Below are 23,696 nucleotides of genomic sequence, written 5' to 3'. Positions count from 1 at the left end.
ACCGTACCGTACTGTAAAATCTCATACCGTGGCATGCCTAGTGTGTGTGTGTGTGTGTGTGTGTGTGTCTCTTTATAATCTTCTGTGTTTTCTTTAGACAGCGGGATCCGTGTAGGACTGTAGGTCTTCCAGTGTGGGGAGAGGGCAGCCAATGATCTTCTGTGCCGTGTTAATGACCCTCTGGAGCTTTTTCCTCTGAGCCGCTGTGCAGCTGGTGTACCACACACATATGCAGTATGTTAGTATGCTCTCTATTGGAGCACTGGTAAAAGGACACCAGCAGTCCCTGTGTGATGTTATTCCCCCTGAGCACCCTCAGGAAGTATAGTCTCTGCTGGGCCTTTTTCCAGCAGCTAAGATGTGTTCACGCCTCCAGGTCAAGCCCTCCTCAATGTGGACTCCCAGAAAGCGGAAGGAGGACACCGTCTCCACACAGTCCCCATTGATGATCAGTGGTGGAATGTCTGTTTTCTTCCTCCTGTAGTCTATGACAGGGGTTCTCAACCCGTGGGTCGCGACCCCTCGGGGGGTCGCCAAATTATTTTAGGGGGTCCCCAAATTATTAAAAAAACGATGTTTCAAAAATAGCAGACCTACAAGCTCATAGCGCGCCACCGAGTGGCGCGCTATGAGCTTGTAGATCTGCTATTTTTAAATAGCTAAATTATAACAATGCTTAAAACACCAAAAGGGGTTCCCGCCCAAAATGGGTTAAGGTTATTGTAGCAGTCAATTTATATTGGGGGTCGGGAGGGGGCGAGGCGGGGGTCCCGAGACGTTGCCAAAGCATTTCCGGGGGTCCCCGGCCAAAAACGTTGAGAACCCCTGGTCTATGACCACCTCCTGGTTCTTAGATGTGTTCAAGAGCAGGTTGTTCTCTCTGCACCACTGTGTCAACTGCACCACCTCATCCCTGTAGGCAGACTCGTCCCCCTTGGAGATGAGCCCTACTATTGTGGTGTCATCCTCAAACCTTACCATGGTGTTGCTGCGGTGGGCATTTGTGTGTGTAGCGGGTGTAGAGCAGCGGGCTCAGTCAGTACACAGCCCTGTGGGGAGCCGGTACTGAGGCTGAGGGACATGGATGTGTGATGGCCCACTCTCACCCTCTGGCTGCGACCAGACAAAAAGCTCTTAATCCACATGCAGGTGTTGTATGGCTGTGGCTACGGCATCCTCTGTGGATCTACGTCGACGGGCGATGAGTCTCTCTCTTTGCACCAGCAGCTTGTTGTGTAGGCTACTTATGAAAACGGTAGAGGGTGATTGATGCTAATTAACTACTCGGCTGTTCATGACTCCACACAACTCCTGTCCAACTATCCCACAGCGACCCACTTCATTTCCCCTCTTCACTCATTACAGACACATCATTTCATTCAAAAGGAATAGTTACAACATGGACAGGCACAGTAGGCTACAGGACAAAGTACAAACTACAGTATCACACACGGGCCACGGCTGAAAAGTGAGTTTCTGAATCGTGTCATTTCCATTTCAGAGCGAGCAACATAGGTTGTTGTCCAAATAAGAGCATGCTAATTGTCTCCACCAGGCCGAAGGCATGGGGAGAGAGTATGTTTTGCACTCCGTCCGTGTGTGTGTCCGTGTGTGTGTGTGTGTGTCCGTCCTTCCGTCCGTCTGTTACCAGCTAATCTCCGGCACCGTTAACCCGGTCGATGCCAAACTTTGCACACACACTCCCTGGATGCCAACGATGAACCTCTGCCCCACATTTTCCAGAACGGCCTGTTATATAGCGCCACCATGAGGCAGCTTTTCACATGTTTTACCTAAAACTGCACCGATCTGCGTGAAACGTTGCATGCACTCTCCCTAGAGGCCAAGGACAAACCTTTGACCTGCATTTTCGGCATCTGCCTTTTATAGCGCCACCAGGAGGCCGACTTTTGTAAAACACATTTTTTTATATTACTCCTCCAGATTCTGTCACAATTCGTTACACGGTATCTCTATGGTCATGTGCGCAAGTCGGATCTGTCCGATATTTCATATTACATCCTAATTGGCTATAATTGGCTTTCAGTTTGCAAGATTGCCCCGTTTCATGAACGGGGCAAGCCTCAAATCATGAACGCAGCGTGCAATTTACGTGAAATCTTTCACACAAAACAAAACACACAAAACTTTTGCAAAACACATTTTTGGAACAAAATGCCTCAAATCATCCAATTGCCATAAAAGGCGTATGAAGAAATGGCACCCTTTTCACATTGGCCTATTATAGCGCCACCAGGAGGCCACAACCTGCCCTGCCCTGGTGGAGACCTGTGCCCCGAGGGGCACTTTTTCTAGTTAAGATGTGTAATGCACTCAGCTTCTAAATGTTGCAAAACTCACTTCATAACAAATTTCCACTTTCTATATATAGTTCACTACACCTTTTTCCTCTCTCTCCCTGCAGCGCGCGCACACACACACACACACACACACACACACACACACACACACACACACACACACACACACACACACACACACACACACACACACACACACACACACACACACACACACACACACACACACACACACACACACACACACACACACACACACACACACACACACACAAAACTAAAAGATGTATGTTGTTTTACATTACAGGGCGAAGAGAAACATTACAGGAAGTGTGTGCGAGAGAGAGAGAGAGCGAGAGGAGGAGAGAGATATTGCTATATGATCTTCTTAAACGAACATTTGTTGTCAAGACACACGAGAGGAGGTAGGGGGAGAAAAGTGTGCGTGCGTGTGTGCACAATTGGTTAAATTTTGCCCAGTCTGACCCATGACCTAAAATTAGTTTTTGAATCAAAGTAGTAATCAACAAATTACCGTAATCCGTTACTAAACTAGTCAGCTGCTGCATTCACAATTCAGAATAGGGTAGGTTCCAGCTGAGTCCAAGGATTTGGGCACGTTTACATTTGCAGACAGACACACAGTACATACACACAAATACTTCAACCAGTCTAATCTCTGAAGACAGATTCAGTCTAAACAGGATACCACCACTGGTGCAGGCATACAGTATATTGTACAGTACACAAATATAACTTTCATTCAAGCCAAGTTTCTAATTATTAATGTCCAATTAATCAATGTGCCCATTTGTCCTCAAATTCCATGCTTTGGCACTTCTATAATAGAGGTCAAGGTTCCAATTTAAAAAGGTTCCTTCTCAAGTTAAATCAATTTTAGATATCAACCTTGCCTGATTACATAAATCCAATGAAATAGGTGACAGACACCAATAATTGAAAACGCAAAGATTATGTTAAAAAAAAACCAACCTCAAGAGGCATTAGCACCAGCTATGGAAATGCAGTCTTTATATATATATATATATATATTTTTTTACACTGCTGTCAGCTTGTACTAATTACAGTCATGAGTGTCATGAATAGTAATCAGTCAGTAAGAATAATTGGAATCAATTGACTTATGAATAATTCTATGTTTGCACGCCCACCAGAGAACACAGACACCGCCCTTCCTGCCTGCCACAACATGAACTTTATATTTAATCTAATAATTGAATGAATCAAAGAACTAAGGGTATATATATGCATCTGTACTGTATGCACATCTCTGCCTTGTACATATGGACATTCCGACATCCAATTTTTAATATAAGGCCCAATTCCTGAGTATATTAACACATTTTGTGCCCAAAACGTTTGTGGACGTCCTGGGTATTACCGCACGTGCATAGCCCAAGACGTCTGTGGACGTCTTTGGAAAAAAAAAATATATATATATATATATATATATATATATTTTTTTTTTTTCTTCTTTTTTTTCTTTTTAATTAAAAAAAATCAGAAAAATCAAAACACTTTTTTTTTTAACACGTGGTGCCAAAGTTTGTGTTTTCGCCATTGAGAATGCATTTGGCGTTTAAATTAAATAACTCAGAAACTATAAAACATTTCAAAGTAAAAAGTTCCAGCATGTGTCTCCACAGTCAGCTGAATTATAAAAATGTGAATGGATTTTCTAGGTGAAAGTGATTTTGGGCAGTTTTGCGTGGGCTCTCAATGTGTTAACACAGGAACATGGTAGAACCTTGTATAAAGCGGCAGTGGCTCAAGAATAGTGTCCGGTAGAGCGGCCGGATGGGAACCGCGGGGTTCCCGGTTCGATCCCGGGCTCTCCCAGAGTTTGTGACGAAGTGTCCTTGAGCAAGACGCTGAACCCCTAATTGCCCCTAATGTGCGGGTTAGTGCCTTGCATGGTTTCCACCGCCATCAGTGTTTGAACGCGCGTGTGTGTGTGTGTGTGTGTGTGTGTGTGTGTGTGTGTGTGTGTGTGTGTGTGTGTGTGTGTGTGTGTGTGTGTGTGTAATGCACAATCTATGTAAAGCACTTTGGATGAAGACACATAAATGCACCATATTCCATTTATAACCAGATCACGTTGCAAAAGAACACAGAGAAAAACAACTTTATATAGCATCTGAACAACTGCAGCTGCAAGGAACAGACGAGATGAGAGGAAAAGAAGGATTATTGGACACACGGACAGAGTAAAGAATTCACCACTGCCACCATTGTGTCAACTCTAATCCTGTGATGTATTTTCTTCCTATCTGAAAAAAGGTCTTAGCCTGAGCCATCCAACTACCCAATGGACAGGAAAAGGCTTTGGATAAGGAAGGAGTGGGTTTCTGTACGCAGTAAAATAGTGTTTGCTTAATCCATTGAGACCTGGAACGCATCCATGTCACGTTAGCGTTTAACCACATTAACCATTAACCCATTTTGGGGCGGGAACCCGTTTGTGTTTTAAACATTGTTATAATTTAGCTATTGAAAAATAGCAGATCTACAAGCTCATAGCGCGCCACCGAGTGGCGCGCTATGAACTTGTAGGTCTGCTATTTTTGAAAAATCGTTAAAATGTGCCTCAAATCTTTCCGAAAATTGTCATGATTTAGAAAACTTTTTTTTTTTAATTTCGACGTCAGGCCTGAATGGGTTAACTCAAGCGTGTACAAAGTAAACGTAACCAAATGGACCCTTACATTTTGCACACACACACACACACACACACACACACACACACACACACGATTTTCCGATACGCATCGATTCTTTTCCACATCCCACACACACGCACAATACCTCTGGCAAGCTGATTCCTTCTTTCTGCATGAAGTAGGTCTTCTTAAACTCATAATAGGTGTTGTACTGGTTCCAGGACTGCAAGAAGTCAAACCTGCAGTGAAAACCCAAGGTAAACAGTAACGTTTAGCCAGAAAATGACAAAGAAACTCTGGCCTACGTATATTTTCATTTGCTGTATTGAAATTTTGAACATTTCACAAAAAAGCTAACAATTTTGAAAAAGTCAAAAATAGTGATAATAGCAGAACTTTAAGATCACAACTTGCCGCACTGTGAAGCGTTGTGAGCTTGTAGATCGGCTATTTTCACTATATTTGATTCATTCACAATATATATGTTTGTAAGTGTAAAACTCAAAAGAGTCCCTTCCTAGAAATGTAGTAGCCTGAGCACCATTTCGGGTTTATGAACCGGTCGGGAGCGGATGATATCGCTACGTTATGTTGTAGTATTGTTTTGTAATCATCAATCTTCCGGAACTTCCTTTTACCTCAAACCGATTTTTCTCAATAAAAGCTACAGACGACGAGAGCTTTTATTGTTATTCTTCCGGTTTGAGGGAAAAGGAAGTTCCGTTTGATTGTTCCTGCCTGATGACTACAAAACAATACTACAACATGACGTAACAATATCATACGCTCCAGACCGGTTCACACGGCACTTTTGGAAAAGAGACCAGGCTTTCCTCCGAGGTGGAAAGCCTGGTGAGGCGAGGTTAGAAATGTAGAGAAGATAAGCACTCAAAAAATGTACTTAAGTACAGCACTCAAGTAAATGCGACTTAGTTACTGTTCCCCACCACTCCTCCTCAATAAGGAGATCTGAATCTGAAGCAACTTGTTCAGATTCAGTTTGTTGCTGTTCGTTTAGCCTCGTTTCTTTTTCCAGGGAGAAAAAAAAAAGTCTGGGTCCGAGTCCACTTCAATTCGGCATAGAGTAGCGCAAACATCTCTCACTCTCTGCTGATTTCTGATCGTCTGCACCTTTGTTAAATTGACACACACACGCACACATGTACACACACACACACTCCTCTCTCTCTCTCTGTCGCTCTAAGTAATTAGTCTCATGTCACGCAGCTGCGCATAGTTTCTCCCCGGCAGGATCATAGTTTCTCATAGATCCTGCCGGGAGCTGCCTATGCCATAAAAAAGCATAGGCGAGTTCCAGGCTACTGTTCGTTCATCGTTCACACTACTGTACGCACCGTGGGTCATTCTTGGCACGGACGCTGGTTTCAAACTTGACACCATTTCGGGCCACGTATTCCGCCAGCTTATCTATGACCGGCTGAATGTCTGGCGGTGGGGGTATGATGGCCGCCGCCGCCACTGCTGGCACAGCAACGGGACCTGGGGGCCTGGAACCGTGTTGAGAGAAAGTTAAGATAGGATTACAGGGGACACAGATCAATGCATAATACTGAGAAGAGTCTTTCCAATGGAAAGGGCAGGCTCTCTTCCCACACGGAATAAATAACAAATAAAATGGGATTCACAAGGTCGGAGGTTGATTATCCTTGCCTGGCACAGGGAAACCACTCACATTAAAGCAAATGCACCAAGTAAACAAACTGCAATTATTCATAATAATGGACTTGAGTACTCGATAGATTTTATATACTGTATGTGTAAATACTACTGCTAATAAAGATAACAGACTTGCATTACCTACATACAACCCCAACCACACCTTTGTTTTTAACCTTTTTAAAGGTATATTCAGTGATTTCACTAAATTCAAATATCACTTATTTTTTCTAATTTTTTGGATAATCCTCCCTACTATAAAGTGTGCTGACCATATAAGGAGTTCCTCCCTGTCCCCAGTGAGCCCCAGGGGTCAAAAAACCCTAGTTTCGGTTTGGGCTTTGGGTGGCAAAGCCTTCATCCAATCAGGATGAGAGGGGCCTTCCTCCAATCATGATCGAGTGGGGCGGGCCTTGGTGCACGTGCTGTTAGTCTGTTGTACTTCCCCAACTGTAGAGCGTGTGCATGTGCACATCGTGTTACCGGGGCGGACTGTTTTTTTTTCCAAATCACCAAAATCACTGAATGCTCCTTTAAGTAGTTTTTGAGTGTATGTATGTATGTCCCTATGTCAGAGTATGACCTATTGACCCCTGCAGCTACACACAGGCCAGGAAGGTGGTGTCAATTCAACCCTTGTGCTTAAGTCAACAACTGTGCTTGACACACAGTAACTATAACAATAAACATTATAGTTGCACTGCTCACTTCGCACGGGTGCTTTTTTTTCCTAATAAAGTCGTTTTTATTTTGTTTCTGTAAAGCGACTGAGTATATAAATTATCGTATGTATGATTAGCAATGATGCCCTCTAGAAATACCGTCTGAACAGAGAAACAAAGGGCTTTCCAGACAAATAAATAAATATAACACATTTTAATTTTAAAGCGACTTTGAGTATATAAATGATCATATGTATGATTAGCAATGATGCCCTCTAGAAATACCGTCTGAACAGAGAAACAAAGGGCTTTCCAGACAAATAAATACATGCAAATAAATTAATATAACAAATTTTAATTAACGACGACGTCCATTATTTAGTACCTGGTTTCTGGTATGATGGCCGTGGAGGCCGACACGGTGACCTGAGAGGAGGAGGATGTTGCTACGGCTGCTGCTGCCACCATAGCAACAGGCTCTGGATGAGGCGGTGGAGGCGTGGTACCGGCAGGAGGCATGGCCGCTACAGACGGCGTAGGAGGAGGCATCACTCCGGCGGGGATGGAGTTGTAGTAGGAGTTGGCGTCGATCCCCGGGGGAGGCGGAGCCAGGCAGTACGTCCCATCGGGTAGCATGTAGTAACCGTAGTACATCAACGCTGTTGACCGACGAGAGAGGACATTATTAGAGAGGAAATATCTAGGGGGAAAAAGGATGTATAATATGAAGTGTGTAATGTGAATTGTTTCTTTTACTTTCTCCAGAAAGTGTGTTATTCTACATTTAAACCACATTGTAATTTGGGAATAAGGTAAAAAAATGCCTGCGATCCACCAATGACAGCGGGTGGTAGGCCATTTTTAAACACATGCATAATATTATTTAGTATTTTGTATTAACGAATTCAACTGGAATTCTGGACGAAGGGAAGGAAGAAAATGCTGTTTCTATGGTTCTTTCTTCTGAGCATGTAAGTATTTTTACATGCTCAGAAGAAAGAACCATAGAAACAGCATTTTCTTACCTCAAGTTTAAATAGAACACACTTCTGGACCCAAGTGTGAATCACTAAATAAATTGCATGTTCAAAGCAAAGTAAGAAAAATGAAATGCGAGTCTCATTAAAAGGAAAATGGAGCGTTTATATATCGAAAATGTATCCAACGCACTTTACATTGGTTGCGCTATACATTCACCCATTCACACACCCATTCATACACCCAGGGCGGAGGAAACCTAGCCTGGGTAAACCCACTCCCCCTGCTGGACAACATTTCATTCTGCCAGGAGGGTTTGCAAATCTGGCGAGGGGGGAGGGGTTTACCCAGGCTAGAGGAAACCAGGCAAGTCACCAACCTGCACATCGGGAGCAATTAGGGGTTCCGCATCTTGCTCAAGGACACTTCAACACTAACTCTGCGGTAGCCTGGGAGCAGCCGCTCTACCTCCTGAGCCACTACCGATCAAATACTCCTAGGAAAGTGTTCTTCAGTCTGTGTCACTTTATTCTACAGCAATTGCAGTGTTTTAAATGGCCACTACACATACTGTACAAATACTTTACTGCTTTATTAGCCACATGAAAGTCAAATCATCTTCTGCCAATGACGAGATTTCTAGCCATATTCTTACATTTTAGGTATTTCCAATCCAAACTTGAGTATTCATGTGTTCCCTGTTCTGCTCCTCTGTGCGCTAAATCAAAGATTATGGTTCAGTGAAGCGATTATGAATCCCACCAACATTCCAGGATAGACCCGCCTTACCATGTGTCAGATTGGCATAGTTTTACTGAGGTTTAGGCATAGTTTGGTTAGGTGTAGGTATTAGAGAACAGCGGATGAGCTTTTTTGTCACCCGAATCCGCGTGTGCATAATTATAATCCGCCCGTTATCCGACCGCAATTTATTAATTAATCCAATGTATTAATCCGCACCACCCGCAATCCGCTGCGCAGGGAAGCGCCGCCAATCTACAAGCTCACAACGCGACGCTGCGACGCGTTGTGACAACTTGTGAGCTTGTAGATCGGCTATTTATACTACTTGTACAAACAATGTCACTCACCACTCTCTCGACAGTTCACCAATGTTACGTAGTGGTTGTATATATCCATTTCCATGGTAACACGTCGTCCACGTTTTCGCGACGTATTTTCATACAGCATATCCAGCGGTCATCGGCGGCAGGGTAAAGAACTTAATCACTCCCAGTCCCACGCCGAACGTATATTCCTCCCTTCTGTTTTACTTAGTTTTAAGTTTCTCTCAGACTCACTAGCTGCCTGTTAGCAACTTTAGCGTAGCTGCCTGTAGGCTGTAGGAGACCACTGCGTTGTTGTTGTTGTGCAACAGGACCCAACTTCATAGGCGGCTAATTTGTGCCAGATCATGGAAAATGATTAAATTAAAATGCTACTACTAACGCACGCACACCGAGATTGTGTGCGTTTTAAAAGCTATAATAAGCATATAGATAGATGCCATTCATTTATTTCCCGCATTATTTCACCCGCGGTTTATCCAATATTAATTTATAATATATTGAATTGACCCTAATCCACCCTAAACTGCGGTTCACCCGCGGCAACCGCGGCTAAATCCGCCACCCGCTGGTCTCTAGTAGGTATAGTGGCAAAAACGAGAACTGTCAATCACAGCAACTACTGGGCAACCACAGCAGGGTTTGCCTAGAACAGGGGTTCTCAACGTTTTTGGCCGGGGACCCCCGGAAATGCTTTGGCAATGTCTCGGGACCCCCGCCCCGCCCCCTCCCGACCCCCAATATAAATTGACTGCTACAATAACCTTAAACCATTTTGGGCGGGAACCCCTTTTGGTGTTTTAAGCATTGTTATAATTTAGCTATTGAAAAATAGCAGATCTACAAGCTCATAGCGCGCCACCGAGTGGCGCGCTATGAACTTGTAGGTCTGCTATTTCTTTTAAATCGTGGGATTTTTATTTTTTTTTTTGAAAATAATTTGGGGACCCCCTAAAATAATTTGGCGACCCCTCGAGGGGTCGCGACCCACGGGTTGAGAACCCCTGGCCTAGAACTGCGGTGGGATACATAATCGACTGTTCAAAGTTCATATACACCGTAGCTCCCTTCAATGACTTGACTGCATTTTGGAAAAAACGTCCCAACTGTGTGCCCACAGTGGAGATGAAACCCAGATGATAACCCAAAAATACTGTAGAGAGTGGATCAAATGAGAATAGCTGGGCAGAGAGAAACGAAGAAAAGTAAACACAGGGGCTTGTTGTGTCTCAATGTGCTGTTGCAGATGACTGGAGTGTTCTTGGAGAGGGATTAAGCATGAGCTGTTGCAGTGAAAGCTGAATCCAGTTTAGCCTCAACCTTTTCCTTCGTACATCAAAAAGCACATTGTGCGGCTCAGCCAAAAACAATAAATGTATTTCAAAAGAAAGCTGTGTTTCTCAAGAGGCAAAAAGGAACCATATCAGCTAAAAACAGATATTGTAACAGTTATCACTCTTCTCTCTCAAGTCAAACCTGTCTACAATCTTCAAGTGCTGCAAATCTGCAGAGAGTCTGTAACTCGCAAAAGCTGTGACAATAAGTCGTCGTCTGTTCACAAAAATATATTTAAAAATATCTCCAAAACAGGTTTTTAATTTCCAATTCTGCTAAGCAGCTAGTTAGATAGGCCGTGACTAAATTGGTTTCTAGCAGTAGTTATTTGCGTGACCTCATGGGCAAAACAAAGTAGGGGGAAGGACATTTTCTCTTTTCACTATTTTCTACTCTTTTCCAACACTTCCGATGTAGAATGTTAAGGCGGAACCATTTGAGAATTGTGTAAGACAAGTGACCGAAGTGACACCTGTGACCCTCCGTTTCCCAGCCGGGCTCTCTACCCATTCAGCTATGGCCACCCAGTACTGTACTGTGGATGGAACTCGGTGGCCATCATATTTGCTGCATTGATCAAATACAGTTTTCTCATTGTTTTTGTGAGTAAATAGGGCTACACAAACAAATGCGGTAAAACATTTATCACTGCACTAATAACTTTGGTAAATGGTAAATGGTGCATTCATATAGCGCCTTTATCCAAGGCGCTTTACATAGATTGTGCATTACATTCACCCATTCACACACACATTCATACACCGATTGCAGCGGAAGCCATGCAAGGTACCAACCAGCACATCGGGAGCAATTTGGGGTTCAGTGTCTTGCCCAAGGACACTTCGACATGTAGACAGGAGGAGCCGGGATTCGAACCGCCGACCCATGGATCATTGGACGACCTGCTCTACCTCCTGAGCCACAGCTAGATGGGGCAGGCCCATCTAGAGTTCGAAATTTGAATGGTCAGGGATCTCCATATATGGGCTTAACTGCGACAGCAGGTCGCATTTACGACATCAGGGTCTCGACATCTCCATTCCTGATGATGTCACATGATGTCACGAGGTGCGCGTCACACTGACGGGAAATGCTCGATTCCATGGTTAACTGCGCAAAAACTTTCCCTTTGACAGCCCAGCTGAGGTCAGAGGTCAGCCTCTGTAAATGTCTCTGGTTTAAATAAATCACAGCAATGGAGACATAAGCACTCACAGGTCAAACAGGGCGTGAATGGCGTTGGGGTAATTTGAGCAATTGAGCAACAGAGGTAGATCCGACAAATGGACACATTGCTTTCGCAGAAAGACCATTGAGAAACTGAGTGAGGGTGGATTTGACTCATCGTAAATAAATAACTTATATAGGAAGATGCTAGCCAGCTACTGAAGATTCAATTAAGGTAAAGAATGACAATTAGTGATTGAATCTTTTACAGGACGTGAATGCAGTATCTTGTGATAATGTATATGTATGTCTGTTGTTATGTATGTTGTACTGTTTGTAATGTCTTTGAGAGCTTTTATTATCTGCTGTAAAACGAAGTGCCCAGTTTGGGACATATGAATAAACTTGACCTTGACCTTGATGCAGGGCAGCCAACTTTGGGTCCTCAAAAGACCCCATGCAATGTATCCTTGAAGAATACAGTTAATAGCAGAGGATGAAAAACGATATTTCTAAATTCCTGGAGGAAACTCTTCCTTTGAGTGGTTGCCTCGGCCAGCATTTGAAGACAAGTGTATCAAATCACCGTAGGCTACTTTGAATAAAACAAAATGCTTTGGACTGTTGTAAGGCCGGTAAAGTGCTGCTACTTGATTCTAATAGTCAAGATGTATCGAAGAGAGGTGAAAGGTTTGGTCTGAAACATGATGTGCATTGCTTCATTTAAATTGGATGGTTCTTTACTGGGGTTTGGTTCTTCGGCCACAACTCACCAATAGAGATTAATGTCCAGTTCTGCAACTGGACCCAATCAGACGTTTACAACTACCGTATCTCAAGTGGAACTGTAACACCTCATCTACACTGCCAGCGATGCGAGCGAGCGAACAATGAAATCTCATTAGAATACATGTTTTTCAATGAGTCTGTTCTGACGTACAGCGAGCGTGCAACGACGTTGTCCACCCCTCCTATGTTCGCTCGCAGAAGTCTCTATTTGAGCGAGGTTTCGCGGCCTCAAACACTTGAATTGGTTGAGATCAACACGCTACTATTTATTGGTTATTTGATTGGTTCAGGTTACGTCGCAACACAATGGCCGACGCTCCATATCAGGACATTTTTTCGCATGATATCGCCGTCAGAAAGCTCGCCCCTTGCCTGTGTAGATGAGGTGTTATGCACAGTGATATACTGCAGATGTAAATCTTAATGCAAATAATGTATATTATACGGTATCTTGATTAGGGTTGCAACTATAGATTATTTTATTATTATCACTTACTTTTTCGGTTAATCTAATAATCGAGAATAAAGTTGTTGTTTTTTTTTAAATACATCAATGAATCGATTAAACCACTTAAAGGAGCATTCAGTGATTTGGGTGATTTGGAAAACCACCCAGTCCGCCCCGGTAACAAAATGTGCACATGCACGCTCTACAGTGGGGGGAAGTGCAACAGGCCAACAGCATGTGCACCAAGGCCCGTCCCCACTCGATCATGATTGGAGGAAGGCCCCTCTCATCCTGATTGGATGAAGGCTTTGCCACCCAAAGCCCAAACTGAAACTAGGGTTTTTTGACCCCAGGGGCTCACTGGGGACAGGGAGGAACTCCTTATATGGTCAGCACACTCTATAGTAGGGAGAATTATCCAGAAAAAAAGAAAAAATAAGTGATATTTGAATTAAGTCAAATCACTGAATATACCTTTAAACGTTATGTTATACTTTGTCGTGAAAATATAGCTGATCTACATACTCACCATGCGATCAGCTATTTACCATTTCTGAAGTTTATTTCTTTTTACTTTTCACCTATAACGTGCCCAAAATAGCGATGAATTACTAATCTGTTATAACATTACTGATCCACTTTTGATTTCGTAATCGATTAAATCGATTAGTTTGATTAAAAGTTACACCCCTGATCTTGATGGTCCCGTTTCTGTGCGTATGAGAATGCATTATGTTCCCTTAAATTGTTGAACTAAATGTAGGAGGAGGAAGAAAAATAAAATATAGATGAAAAATATTCATTAACCCATTTTGGGTGGGAACCCCTTAACCCATTCAGGCCTGACGTCGAAATTAAAAAAAAAAAGTTTTCTAAATCATGACAATTTTCGGAAAGATTTGAGGCACATTTTAACGATTTTTCAAAAATAGCAGACCTACAAGTTCATAGCGCGCCACTCGGTGGCGCGCTATGAGCTTGTAGATCTGCTATTTTTCAATAGCTAAATTATAACATAATGTTTAAAACACCAAAAGGGGTTCCCGCCCAAAATGGGTTAATGGTTAATGTGGTTAAACGCTAACGTGACATGGATGCGTTCCAGGTCTCAATGGATTAAACATTACGTTATGCTTTAGCTATTGAAAAATAGCAGACCTACAAGCTCATACGAGCTTGTAGGTCTGCTATCTTTGAAAAATCGTGAAAATGTAGTGCAAATCTTTGAATATATATTCTTTCAGAGCCAACGTTTTTAACTCAAATCTTTGCTTCTGGGGGGGGGGGGGGGGGGTCCTTGGAACAACATATTTTCAGACATTTTTTAAATTTCGACGTCAGACCTAAATGGGTTAAATCATACTGGATAAGTCAGCACTCTGGAGCAGTAAATCAGCTTTGCACTGTGCCAAGGTCTACTACTTGGTAATAAAGTACAAAATACACAATCACTGTTGATTTATATTACTTGGTAGCATTGAGCCAAGTTAAATTTGCAACAAGAGGGAGCCTAATAGAAAGATACACATAAAAGAAAACAGTATTAACATTTATAGTGAACCCCCATCCAGTCTCATCGTAAGCCTTGAAATACCGCTATACTGGTAATTCAGTTATCACCAGAGCCAGTTCTAGCAACCTTGAGAACAATATCAATGAAGTCAGTGAAGAGAGAAAATACATACAACTATCCAATTTACCATTTAGAAAAGAGCGACTTGGAGTGCAACAGCAACACTGGCGTAAGCACCATGAACCTTTGTTAAACAACATCCATCTCCTTACAATATAAATGCATCTGTTAGAATTTTTACTCTAATTGGGTAGCCACAGCATCCGACAACTATCAGCAGAAAGATTTATAGCATGTAATGGATTGGGATTAGGCCCGTTTAGATGACTATCATCATGACCTTGAGAACGTTTTCTTGATTAAGATCTGTTAAGCTAATAGGAACTACATTAAGTGTCACATTGAAACATCTTGATGCTTGGTAATTCCTATTCAAAAGAAGCTACACTTTTAGATTGTGAAATCCCACTGAGCCGTCTGCCTAGGCCCGGCCTAGGGAGTCTTCGATCCATTTAAGTCAGGGTTTGACAGGGAACTTTTGACACAAAAAACAATCAAAGTCTGATCTTTAGGAGGGGCACGGTGGCACAGTCGGTAGTGCTGTCGCCTCACAGCTAGAAGGTCCTGGGTTCGATTCCCGCTCGGGGCGCTGTGGGTGCTGGCCCTCCTCCGCGTCATCAGTGCCCATACCCGAGGCGGGGTTGGCGAAAGGGCCTTTCTGTGTGGAGTTTGCATGTTCTCCCCGTGTCCCCTAGGGTAGGTACCCTCACAAAAACATGCAGTAATCCTGGTCTCTAAACTGCCTCCCCCTGGCCAGCCGGGGCACCTGATGGAGGGGAAAGGAACTGGTTGGAATAACGTGTTCCTTCCACGCGCTACGTCCAACCAGGGAAACTCCCCCCTGTCAGGTGTAAAGGAGAAACTTGGACACTCAGGCATGAAGGAAGCGTGAGTTCAAGTCCGTTGCTCTCCCCATGTCCCCCATATATGGGGACTAGGTTGGCGGAGGGTGTGTAGAGCCCAGGATCACATTAGATAATTGACACGGTTGTGAAAAATGGGTTACAAAATCGTGGGATAAAAATTATAGAAAAAAAAAAAGTCTGATCTTTAGGAGCAAAATTGTCATGCCTTGTGAGCATAATAGTAGAGTGGACGGATCGGAACCGTGAGGTTCACAGTTCGATCCCGGGCTCCCCCAGAGTTAGTGTTGAAGTGTCCTTGAGCAAGACGCTGAACCCCTAATTGCTTCAGATGTGCAGGTTAGTTAGCCTGACTCCTCCAGATGCTGGCAGTAGACAGTACACAGGTTCCCTCCTCCTGCCTGTGTACTCTCTACTGCCACCCAGAGATTAAAATAGGGTGCATTTTGCATCCCAAAACGCAGTTTATAGTTAAGGGACGCAATAAAACAACGACCTCTGCATCCACGGGATGCAGCACTACTGTACTGTTTTTTATTCTAGTTTATTTCGCTAGCTTTAGTTATAATAAAGCTAGCTGTTTTCTACATATAACCACATTATAACCATATAAAATGAAATGGGAGTTAAATGCTGCAATTTGTAAAAATGGCAAAATATGACTCCTAATGTCGTTGAAGTGGGACTCATAAAATGTCCCTGGGACTCATCTAAAAGACCATCCCTGCATCCCGGGACTCATTACATTGAAAACCTATTTACATCACTGGCCACCATCTGGCGGAGTCAAGTTACAGGTTACTGCAGGGTTTCTCAACGTTTTTGGCCGGGGACCCCCGGAAATGCTTTGGCAATGGCTCGGGACCCCCGCCCCGCCCCCTCCCGACCCCCAATATAAATTGACTGCTACAATAACCTTAAACCATTTTGGGCGGGAACCTCTTTTGGTGTTTTAAGCATTGTTATAATTTAGCTATTGAAAAATAGCAGATCTACAAGCTCATAGCGCGCCACCGAGTGGCGTGCTACGAGCTTGTAGGTCTGCTATTTTTGAAAAATCGTGAAAATGAAATTTTAAAAAAAATCTTTTTTTTAAAATATAATTTGGGGACCCCCTAAAATAATTTGGCGACCCCCCGAGGGGTCGCGACCCATGGGTTGAGAACCCCTGGGTTAGTGCCTTGCATGGTTTCCTGTGCCATCGGTGTATGAATGTGTGTGTGAATGGGTGAATGTAATGCACAATCTATGTAAAGCGCTTTGGATAAAAGCACTACTTAAATGCACCATTTACCATAATCTACTGCAATAAAATCCATGGCTGTACTGTATCTGTCTGCTATCGTCAAGGAAAAGCACTGGCCATTTTAACAGCATCTCCTATCATCTAACAAAGTAAAAAGAAAGACTTCTTCAGGTTTTCCAACTAAGACAAAATAGCTAACTCAGGTCAGGGCGCCGCCTGGCTCTCACCGATGCTCATTTTCTAATTTTAGAGTGGGGACAAACAATAGAGAAAGGACGTCTAAAAGGTCAACACCTTTTAGAAATATGCGACAAATATTTCAAATTATCAATAGCCCTCCATATCACAGCAAACAATTGGTATCAATGTCATTGAAGTTGAACGAGAAATTGCATTTGATTCAGTGTCAGTGGTTCTTTCTTGCAAATTCATACAGAGAGACTCGGGGTAGAGAGCAGCTGCTCCTTGCTCCTTGAATATAAATTGACTGCTACAATAACCTTAAACCATTTTGGGCGGGAACCCCTTTTGGTGTTTTAAGCATTGTTATAATTTAGCTATTGAAAAATAGCAGATCTACAAGCTCATAGCGCGCCACCGAGTGGCGCGCTACGAGCTTGTAGGTCTGCTATTTTTGAAAAATCGTGAAAATAAAATTTAAAAAAAAAACTTTTTTCTTTTTCTTTTTTTTTTAATAATTTGGGGACCCCCTAAAATAATTTGGCGACCCCCCGAGGGGTCGCGACCCACGGGTTGAGAACCCCTGGCATAGAAATGTGTCAGTTGAGGTGGTTCAGGCATGATGCCTCCTGGGCACCTCCCCATGGAGGCTTTCCAGGCACACCCCACTGGGAAGAGACCACGGGGCAGACAAATGCAAATGTGGCCAGGGAAAGGGAAGTCTGACATGCTCTGCTGGTACTGCTACCTCCAAGACCCGACTCAGGATAAACGGATGAAGATGGATGGATTTGATGAATTGATGAGAAATTGTGCTATATGGAAAACATCTAGCGACAATAAACCAGACCTAAGAGGTTTGAACTGACCGACATTGCCGTTCTTAGGTGTCACTCACATATAAAAGCTAGGGTGCTCTCTCGCTGTCCTTGACGGTGGGCAGAGCAGCTCGCAATTCATTTTCTTTTTTTTTCTTCTTTTTTTTTTTTAATTTGTGGCTTTCGCCTTTATTTTATATTTTTTATGGAGGGACAGACAGTAGGCTGACAGGAAATGGGGAGAGAGATGGGGGAAGACATGCAGTAAAGGCCGTCGGGATCGGGAGTCGAACCCGCGGCACACTGCCAGACTGGATTACCAGCCAAGGTGCCTGGACCATTGAGCCATGGCCCAGGCCCGCAATTCATTTTCAATGAGAGTCACATGGTTTTGACGAGACAAGCTTGCTCCATGGCTGTCTTCTGCCCTCCTCCCTCCATGGAGCAAGCAGGGAGCAAGCTTGTTCTTGTCAAAACCATGTGACTCCCATTGAAAATGAATTGCGATCTGCTCTGCCCCCCTTCTCCCCCAAGGACAGCAAGAGAGCACACTGTCTTTCATACTGTATGTGAGCGACGCCTTAGAATGCTCAAAAGTGTGTGTGTGTGTGTGTGTGTGTGTGTGTGTGTGTGTGTGTGTGTGTGTGTGTGTGTGTGTGGGGGGATATATATTGTTGTATAATCACAATGGGTCGTCATTAAAGTCAATAGTCAGTCATGTGGGGAGCAATACAGTTCACAGTAAATTCCATGAGAATCCAGTCAGTAGGTTTTGAGATTAGATATGTTGTGCAGGATCAAATTGGTGAACAGATGGATGTACTGATCATCAGTCAGGACTGAACAATGAACCAAAGCAGGTTATTATTCTTATAGAATAAAATGGCCCAAACAAATAAACATGAGGCCTGTTGGTGAACACCGGATGTCAACTTTTATTTCTAGAGCAAAGTTGTTCTTTGGTTGGTAGCAATAACAATCACCAGTTAGCCAATCTCGTCTGAAAACGAATACCAAGGAACAAAATGAAGCAGACCAGAACTAAACAGAGATGAATAAGGCCACTTCAATGCCATCATAAATATCCCTAAGGTATGGAGACGACTACCCAGTTGCTCTGACTGTTTCAAAATGAAAAACTGTACTCACGGTCAGCACTGTATTGTGCTGGTGGCTGACTGGATACAATTGGCTCTGCCACTTCTACCGGTGTGGGTATGGGTACCATGGCAGGAGGCGGAGCAGGAGAACCATTTCTTTCCCTTTCCTTACGTACAAGCTCAGCCAGTGGGTGGTCTGGGTCCATGACTTGAAGAGGCTACGACAAACAAAAATGGTAGTTGGTAGGAACTTAAAGTTTGATGTTCGTCCTTCCATTATTTAACATAAAGGTACAAATGTTCGACCCAAATCAGTGTACGTAAATTGCTATACACTGTATGTACGTAAACGCAAACATTTAGCACAGATCTGCTAGCAATTACTTTATAAACGCTATATGGAAGAGAGATTCATAGATACATTTAGAGTACTAAAACCCAATAAAAGATGCAATATGAATTCTTAATAGAAAATTAGTGTGGCCTGAATAGTCTCTATAGATGGCAGTTATACGGCTCTGCCTTTAGATTAGTGCATTACATTTCTCTACAAAGACTCCAGGATTCCTGTCTTCCTGAGCTGGCAAAGATGAATGGCTTTCCTGACAGGGCAGCTGGGAGCAGAAATGGAATGTAGTAATAATAGACTGTAGTAATAGGAGGGAGACTGCACTGCCTCCATTTCATAACAATGCTCTCACCACAGTCGACAGGATATAAGTCAGGGATTTTCAGACTGTGCTCAGTAGAAGAGCAGGCTTACTGGAAGTAATAACATTAAATGCCCTCGGAGAGAAGTTCATATCCTGCTGCTTTACCTTCATCAGCTCCTCCAGACGAGAGCACTTTTTCTGAGCAAACAGGCTGGGATGAAGGTAGTTGCCGTCACCATCATCGTCTGAATCAGACTGTGATTCTACAGGGGGGCGGGAAAGAAAGAAGGGAGCCGTGAATAATCAGCAGATAAGTTAATGATCCACAACATAATTTAGTATGTTGTTTTGTTCTGTAGGACTGTTCATTTATTACACCTCTGATATGTATGTTTTACATGTATGATAGTCAAACATTAAAAGGTATATTCAGTGATTTGACTTAATTCAAATATCACTTATTTTTTCTTTTTTTCTGGATAATCCTCCCTACTATAGAGTGTGCTGACCATATAATGAGTTCCTCCCTGTCCCCAGTGAGCCCCTGGGGTCAAAAAACCCTAGTTTCAGTTTTGGTGGCGGGTGGCAAAGCCTTCATCCAATCAGGATGAGAGGGGCCTTCCTCCAATCATGATCGAGTGGGGGCGGGCCTTGGTGCACATGCTGTTGGCCTGTTGCACTTCCCCCCACTGTAGAGCGTGCATGTGCACATTTTGTTACCGGGGTGGATTGGGTGGTTTTCCAAATCACCCAAATCACTGAATGCTCCTTTAAGAGAGGACGTAGAATACGCACATCAACAGGTGGGTGCTGGGCTAAAGAGACTTCAGTTGAAAGATGGATGGACCATCATATATGGTACAAAAAAAATACTTCTTTATTTGTTAGTCTGACAACGTTTCGATCCTGTGGATCTTCATCGGGCCATGGGGCTCCATCAATAGTCAAGTCACACATTCACACATTGATTGTTTATTCAACCTAGGTCTTTGGAACATTGGGATGAACCCTCACTCTGTAATGGTGCCAAGCAAACTAGCTAGTGATTAGAAAACACTAACATTGACTGTTGACAAAGAAAACATGTTGCCCCACGAGGGGTGGGATGGCCATGTCGTTTTCACCACTTTGCTTCCAAACAAGTTACCTTGAAAATTACAGTACTTGCTGGATTGCCATAGATTTGTTGTGCACCTTCATGCTCCCCAGATGGACCCCTACTGATTTTGGTGTGCCCATGGCATTTCATACAGCGCCACATTCAGGCCAAACCTGTACACTTACAATCTCAAAATCAAATGAAACTCATTGAGCGCAGTCATGCAGCCTGGAAGAGGAACCAAACTATTTGAGTGACCCCATGATCTTTCCTTTGGCACCACCCTCAGGCCAAAGTATAAACCTTTCACGCAAGATACTATCTCATCACTTATTAGGCAGATAGGATTGACTATTTTGATGACCCTATGGCCTATCCACTAGTACCACCTAGGCCACGTTGCAGTTTGATGACCCTATGGCCTTTCCTCTAGTACCACCTAGGCCACGTTGCAGTTTGATGACCCTATGGCCTTTCCTCTAGTAGCACCTTAGGCCACGTTGCAGTTTGATGACCCTATGGCCTTTCCTCTAGTAGCACCTTAGGCCACGTTGCAGTTTGATGACCCTATGGCCTTTCCTCTAGTAGCACCTTAGGACATGTTGCAGTTTGATGACCCTATGGCCTTTCCTCTAGTAGCACCTTAGGACATGTTGCAGTTTGATGACCCTATGGCCTTTCCTCTAGTAGCACCTTAGGACATGTTGCAGTTTGATGACCCTATGGCCTTTCCACTAGTAGCACCTTAGGACATGTTGCAGTTTGATGACCCTATGGCCTTTCCTCTAGTAGCACCTTAGGCCATGTTGCAGTTTGATGACCCTATGGCCTTTCCTCTAGTAGCACCTAGGCCACGTTGCAGTTTGATGACCCTATGGCCTTTCCTCTAGTAGCACCTTAGGACATGTTGCAGTTTGATGACCCTATGGCCTTTCCACTAGTACCACCTAGGCCATGTTGCAGTTTGATGACCCTATGGCCTTTCCTCTAGTAGCACCTTAGGACATGTTGCAGTTTGATGACCCTATGGCCTTTCCACTAGTACCACCTAGGCCATGTTGCAGTTTGATGACCCTATGGCCTTTCCTCTAGTAGCACCTTAGGACATGTTGCAGTTTGATGACCCTATGGCCTTTCCACTAGTACCACCTAGGCCATGTTGCAGTTTGATGACCCTATGGCCTTTCCTCTAGTACCACCTAGGCCACGTTGCAGTTTGATGACCCTATGGCCTTTCCACTAGTAGCACCTTAGGACATGTTGCAGTTTGATGACCCTATGGCCTTTCCACTAGTACCACCTAGGCCATGTTGCAGTTTGATGACCCTATGGCCTTTCCTCTAGTAGCATCTTAGGACATGTTGCAGTTTGATGACCCTATGGCCTTTCCTCTAGTAGCACCTTAGGACATGTTGCAGTTTGATGACCCTATGGCCTTTCCTCTAGTAGCACCTTAGGACATGTTGCAGTTTGATGACCCTATGGCCTTTCCTCTAGTAGCACCTAGGCCACGTTGCAGTTTGATGACCCTATGGCCTTTCCTCTAGTAGCACCTTAGGACATGTTGCAGTTTGATGACCCTATGGCCTTTCCTCTAGTAGCACCTTAGGACATGTTGCAGTTTGATGACCCTATGGCCTTTCCTCTAGTAGCACCTAGGCCACGTTGCAGTTTGATGACCCTATGGCCTTTCCTCTAGTAGCACCTTAGGACATGTTGCAGTTTGATGACCCTATGGCCTTTCCTCTAGTAGCACCTTAGGACATGTTGCAGTTCGGCGCAGCAGCATGGACTTAAGAGGCCTTTATACACAGTCTTCTTTATGTTATTGTTTGTGAGTTAGAAAAGAAAGTTTAAAAACAGCCTAATAGAAAATAATTAAAAGGGACAAAACATTTACAAACTAAAATGTTGTACGTTGATTCAGTAGTGACTGTTTTGAAATACTCACCCTGTGCCTGCTCTTTCTTGTCAGGGACGGGGTTGTATCGACCTTCCTTCATGGCCTTCAAGATGTGCCTGTAGTAAGGATTTAGGTAATGGTCAAAGCGCAGGAAGTCAAACTGGGAGTTGCCAGACTGCTTGGCTTTTAACACTATCTCAAACTGAGCCCCCTGCTGAGACACAAAATTGGCTGTCCTTTCAATGATCGCATGGGTCTTCGTTGTTGCAGGCTGGAGAAAAGACAAGAATAGAAAGCAGAAAATAGATTAAAAATAATTAATACACTGAATCTGTTATATACTTCATTCAATGAGTGAAAAGGGGTTACACCGATTCTTCCGATTCTCGATTCAATACATAGGATTTCATCACAATATACTCCAGCCAACTGAAGTGACTATACTACAGTAACTTGAAAATGACTGAAGACATGTTTACTGTGATTAGGGTAAGCTTACATTTCATATCATATCGATTTTTGGAAATTATGAATCGATTTTGAATCGTTCATAACGGGAATCACGATTCTAATTTGAATCGATTTTTTGTTACACCCCTATTGGATATGAGGAGAAACGGAATAGGAAAAGGCAGCAAAACAGCAACCCTCAAAGGTCTATTTTGACACGTTCAGTGGTAAATTATACCTAATGTGTATCAGTGAGTCGGGGCCAGGCATTTTGTACTGTAAATATGGGATTTACTAAAGAAAATACTGAAGCCAAGCGCTGTCCTCCTGACAACACAGAAAGTGCCACCTCAGGAGTGTTACCCATAAGAGTAACATGAACCTGAACGACTAGGATAGGTGGGTTGTCATGCCCCTTGGCCATGGCCCTACAATTCATTTGGTATGAATTTTAAATCCATCTAAAGTTTTAAACATTAGATGGTTGCTGTAGCACCACCAACAGGACCATTTTGTCAGATGCGTAAGCTTGGTATTAATTAGGGACTAGTACTTGCAAAGCTTTGTTTGAGCTGCCTGGAGTAATTTAATTAATACTCCTTATATTACTATACCACTGGGGTTTC

General features: G+C 43.4%; 1 protein-coding gene across 3 annotated transcripts in view; it reads right to left on the bottom strand.

Annotated features, from left to right (window-relative positions):
* Window positions 1-23,696, bottom strand: part of sfswap (splicing factor SWAP) — a 130,519-nt gene that overhangs the window by 87,828 nt on the left and 18,995 nt on the right. For all 3 annotated transcript variants that reach the window (XM_079525068.1, XM_079525069.1, XM_079525070.1), the window contains 6 exons: window positions 22,669-22,891; window positions 19,784-19,881; window positions 19,015-19,183; window positions 7,727-8,000; window positions 6,358-6,510; window positions 5,148-5,241 (listed from right to left, as the gene is read on the bottom strand). In XM_079525068.1, coding sequence (XP_079381194.1) covers window positions 5,148-5,241; window positions 6,358-6,510; window positions 7,727-8,000; window positions 19,015-19,183; window positions 19,784-19,881; window positions 22,669-22,891 — 1,011 coding nt within the window. The remainder of the gene's footprint in view (window positions 1-5,147; window positions 5,242-6,357; window positions 6,511-7,726; window positions 8,001-19,014; window positions 19,184-19,783; window positions 19,882-22,668; window positions 22,892-23,696) is intronic.

This window comes from Electrona antarctica (genome assembly GCF_951216825.1).
Source record: "Electrona antarctica genome assembly, chromosome: 16".
In the NCBI taxonomy this organism is placed as follows: domain Eukaryota; kingdom Metazoa; phylum Chordata; class Actinopteri; order Myctophiformes; family Myctophidae; genus Electrona; species Electrona antarctica.
Note: the sequence above shows the minus strand (reverse complement) of the source record. Positions and strands in the feature narration are given on the sequence as shown.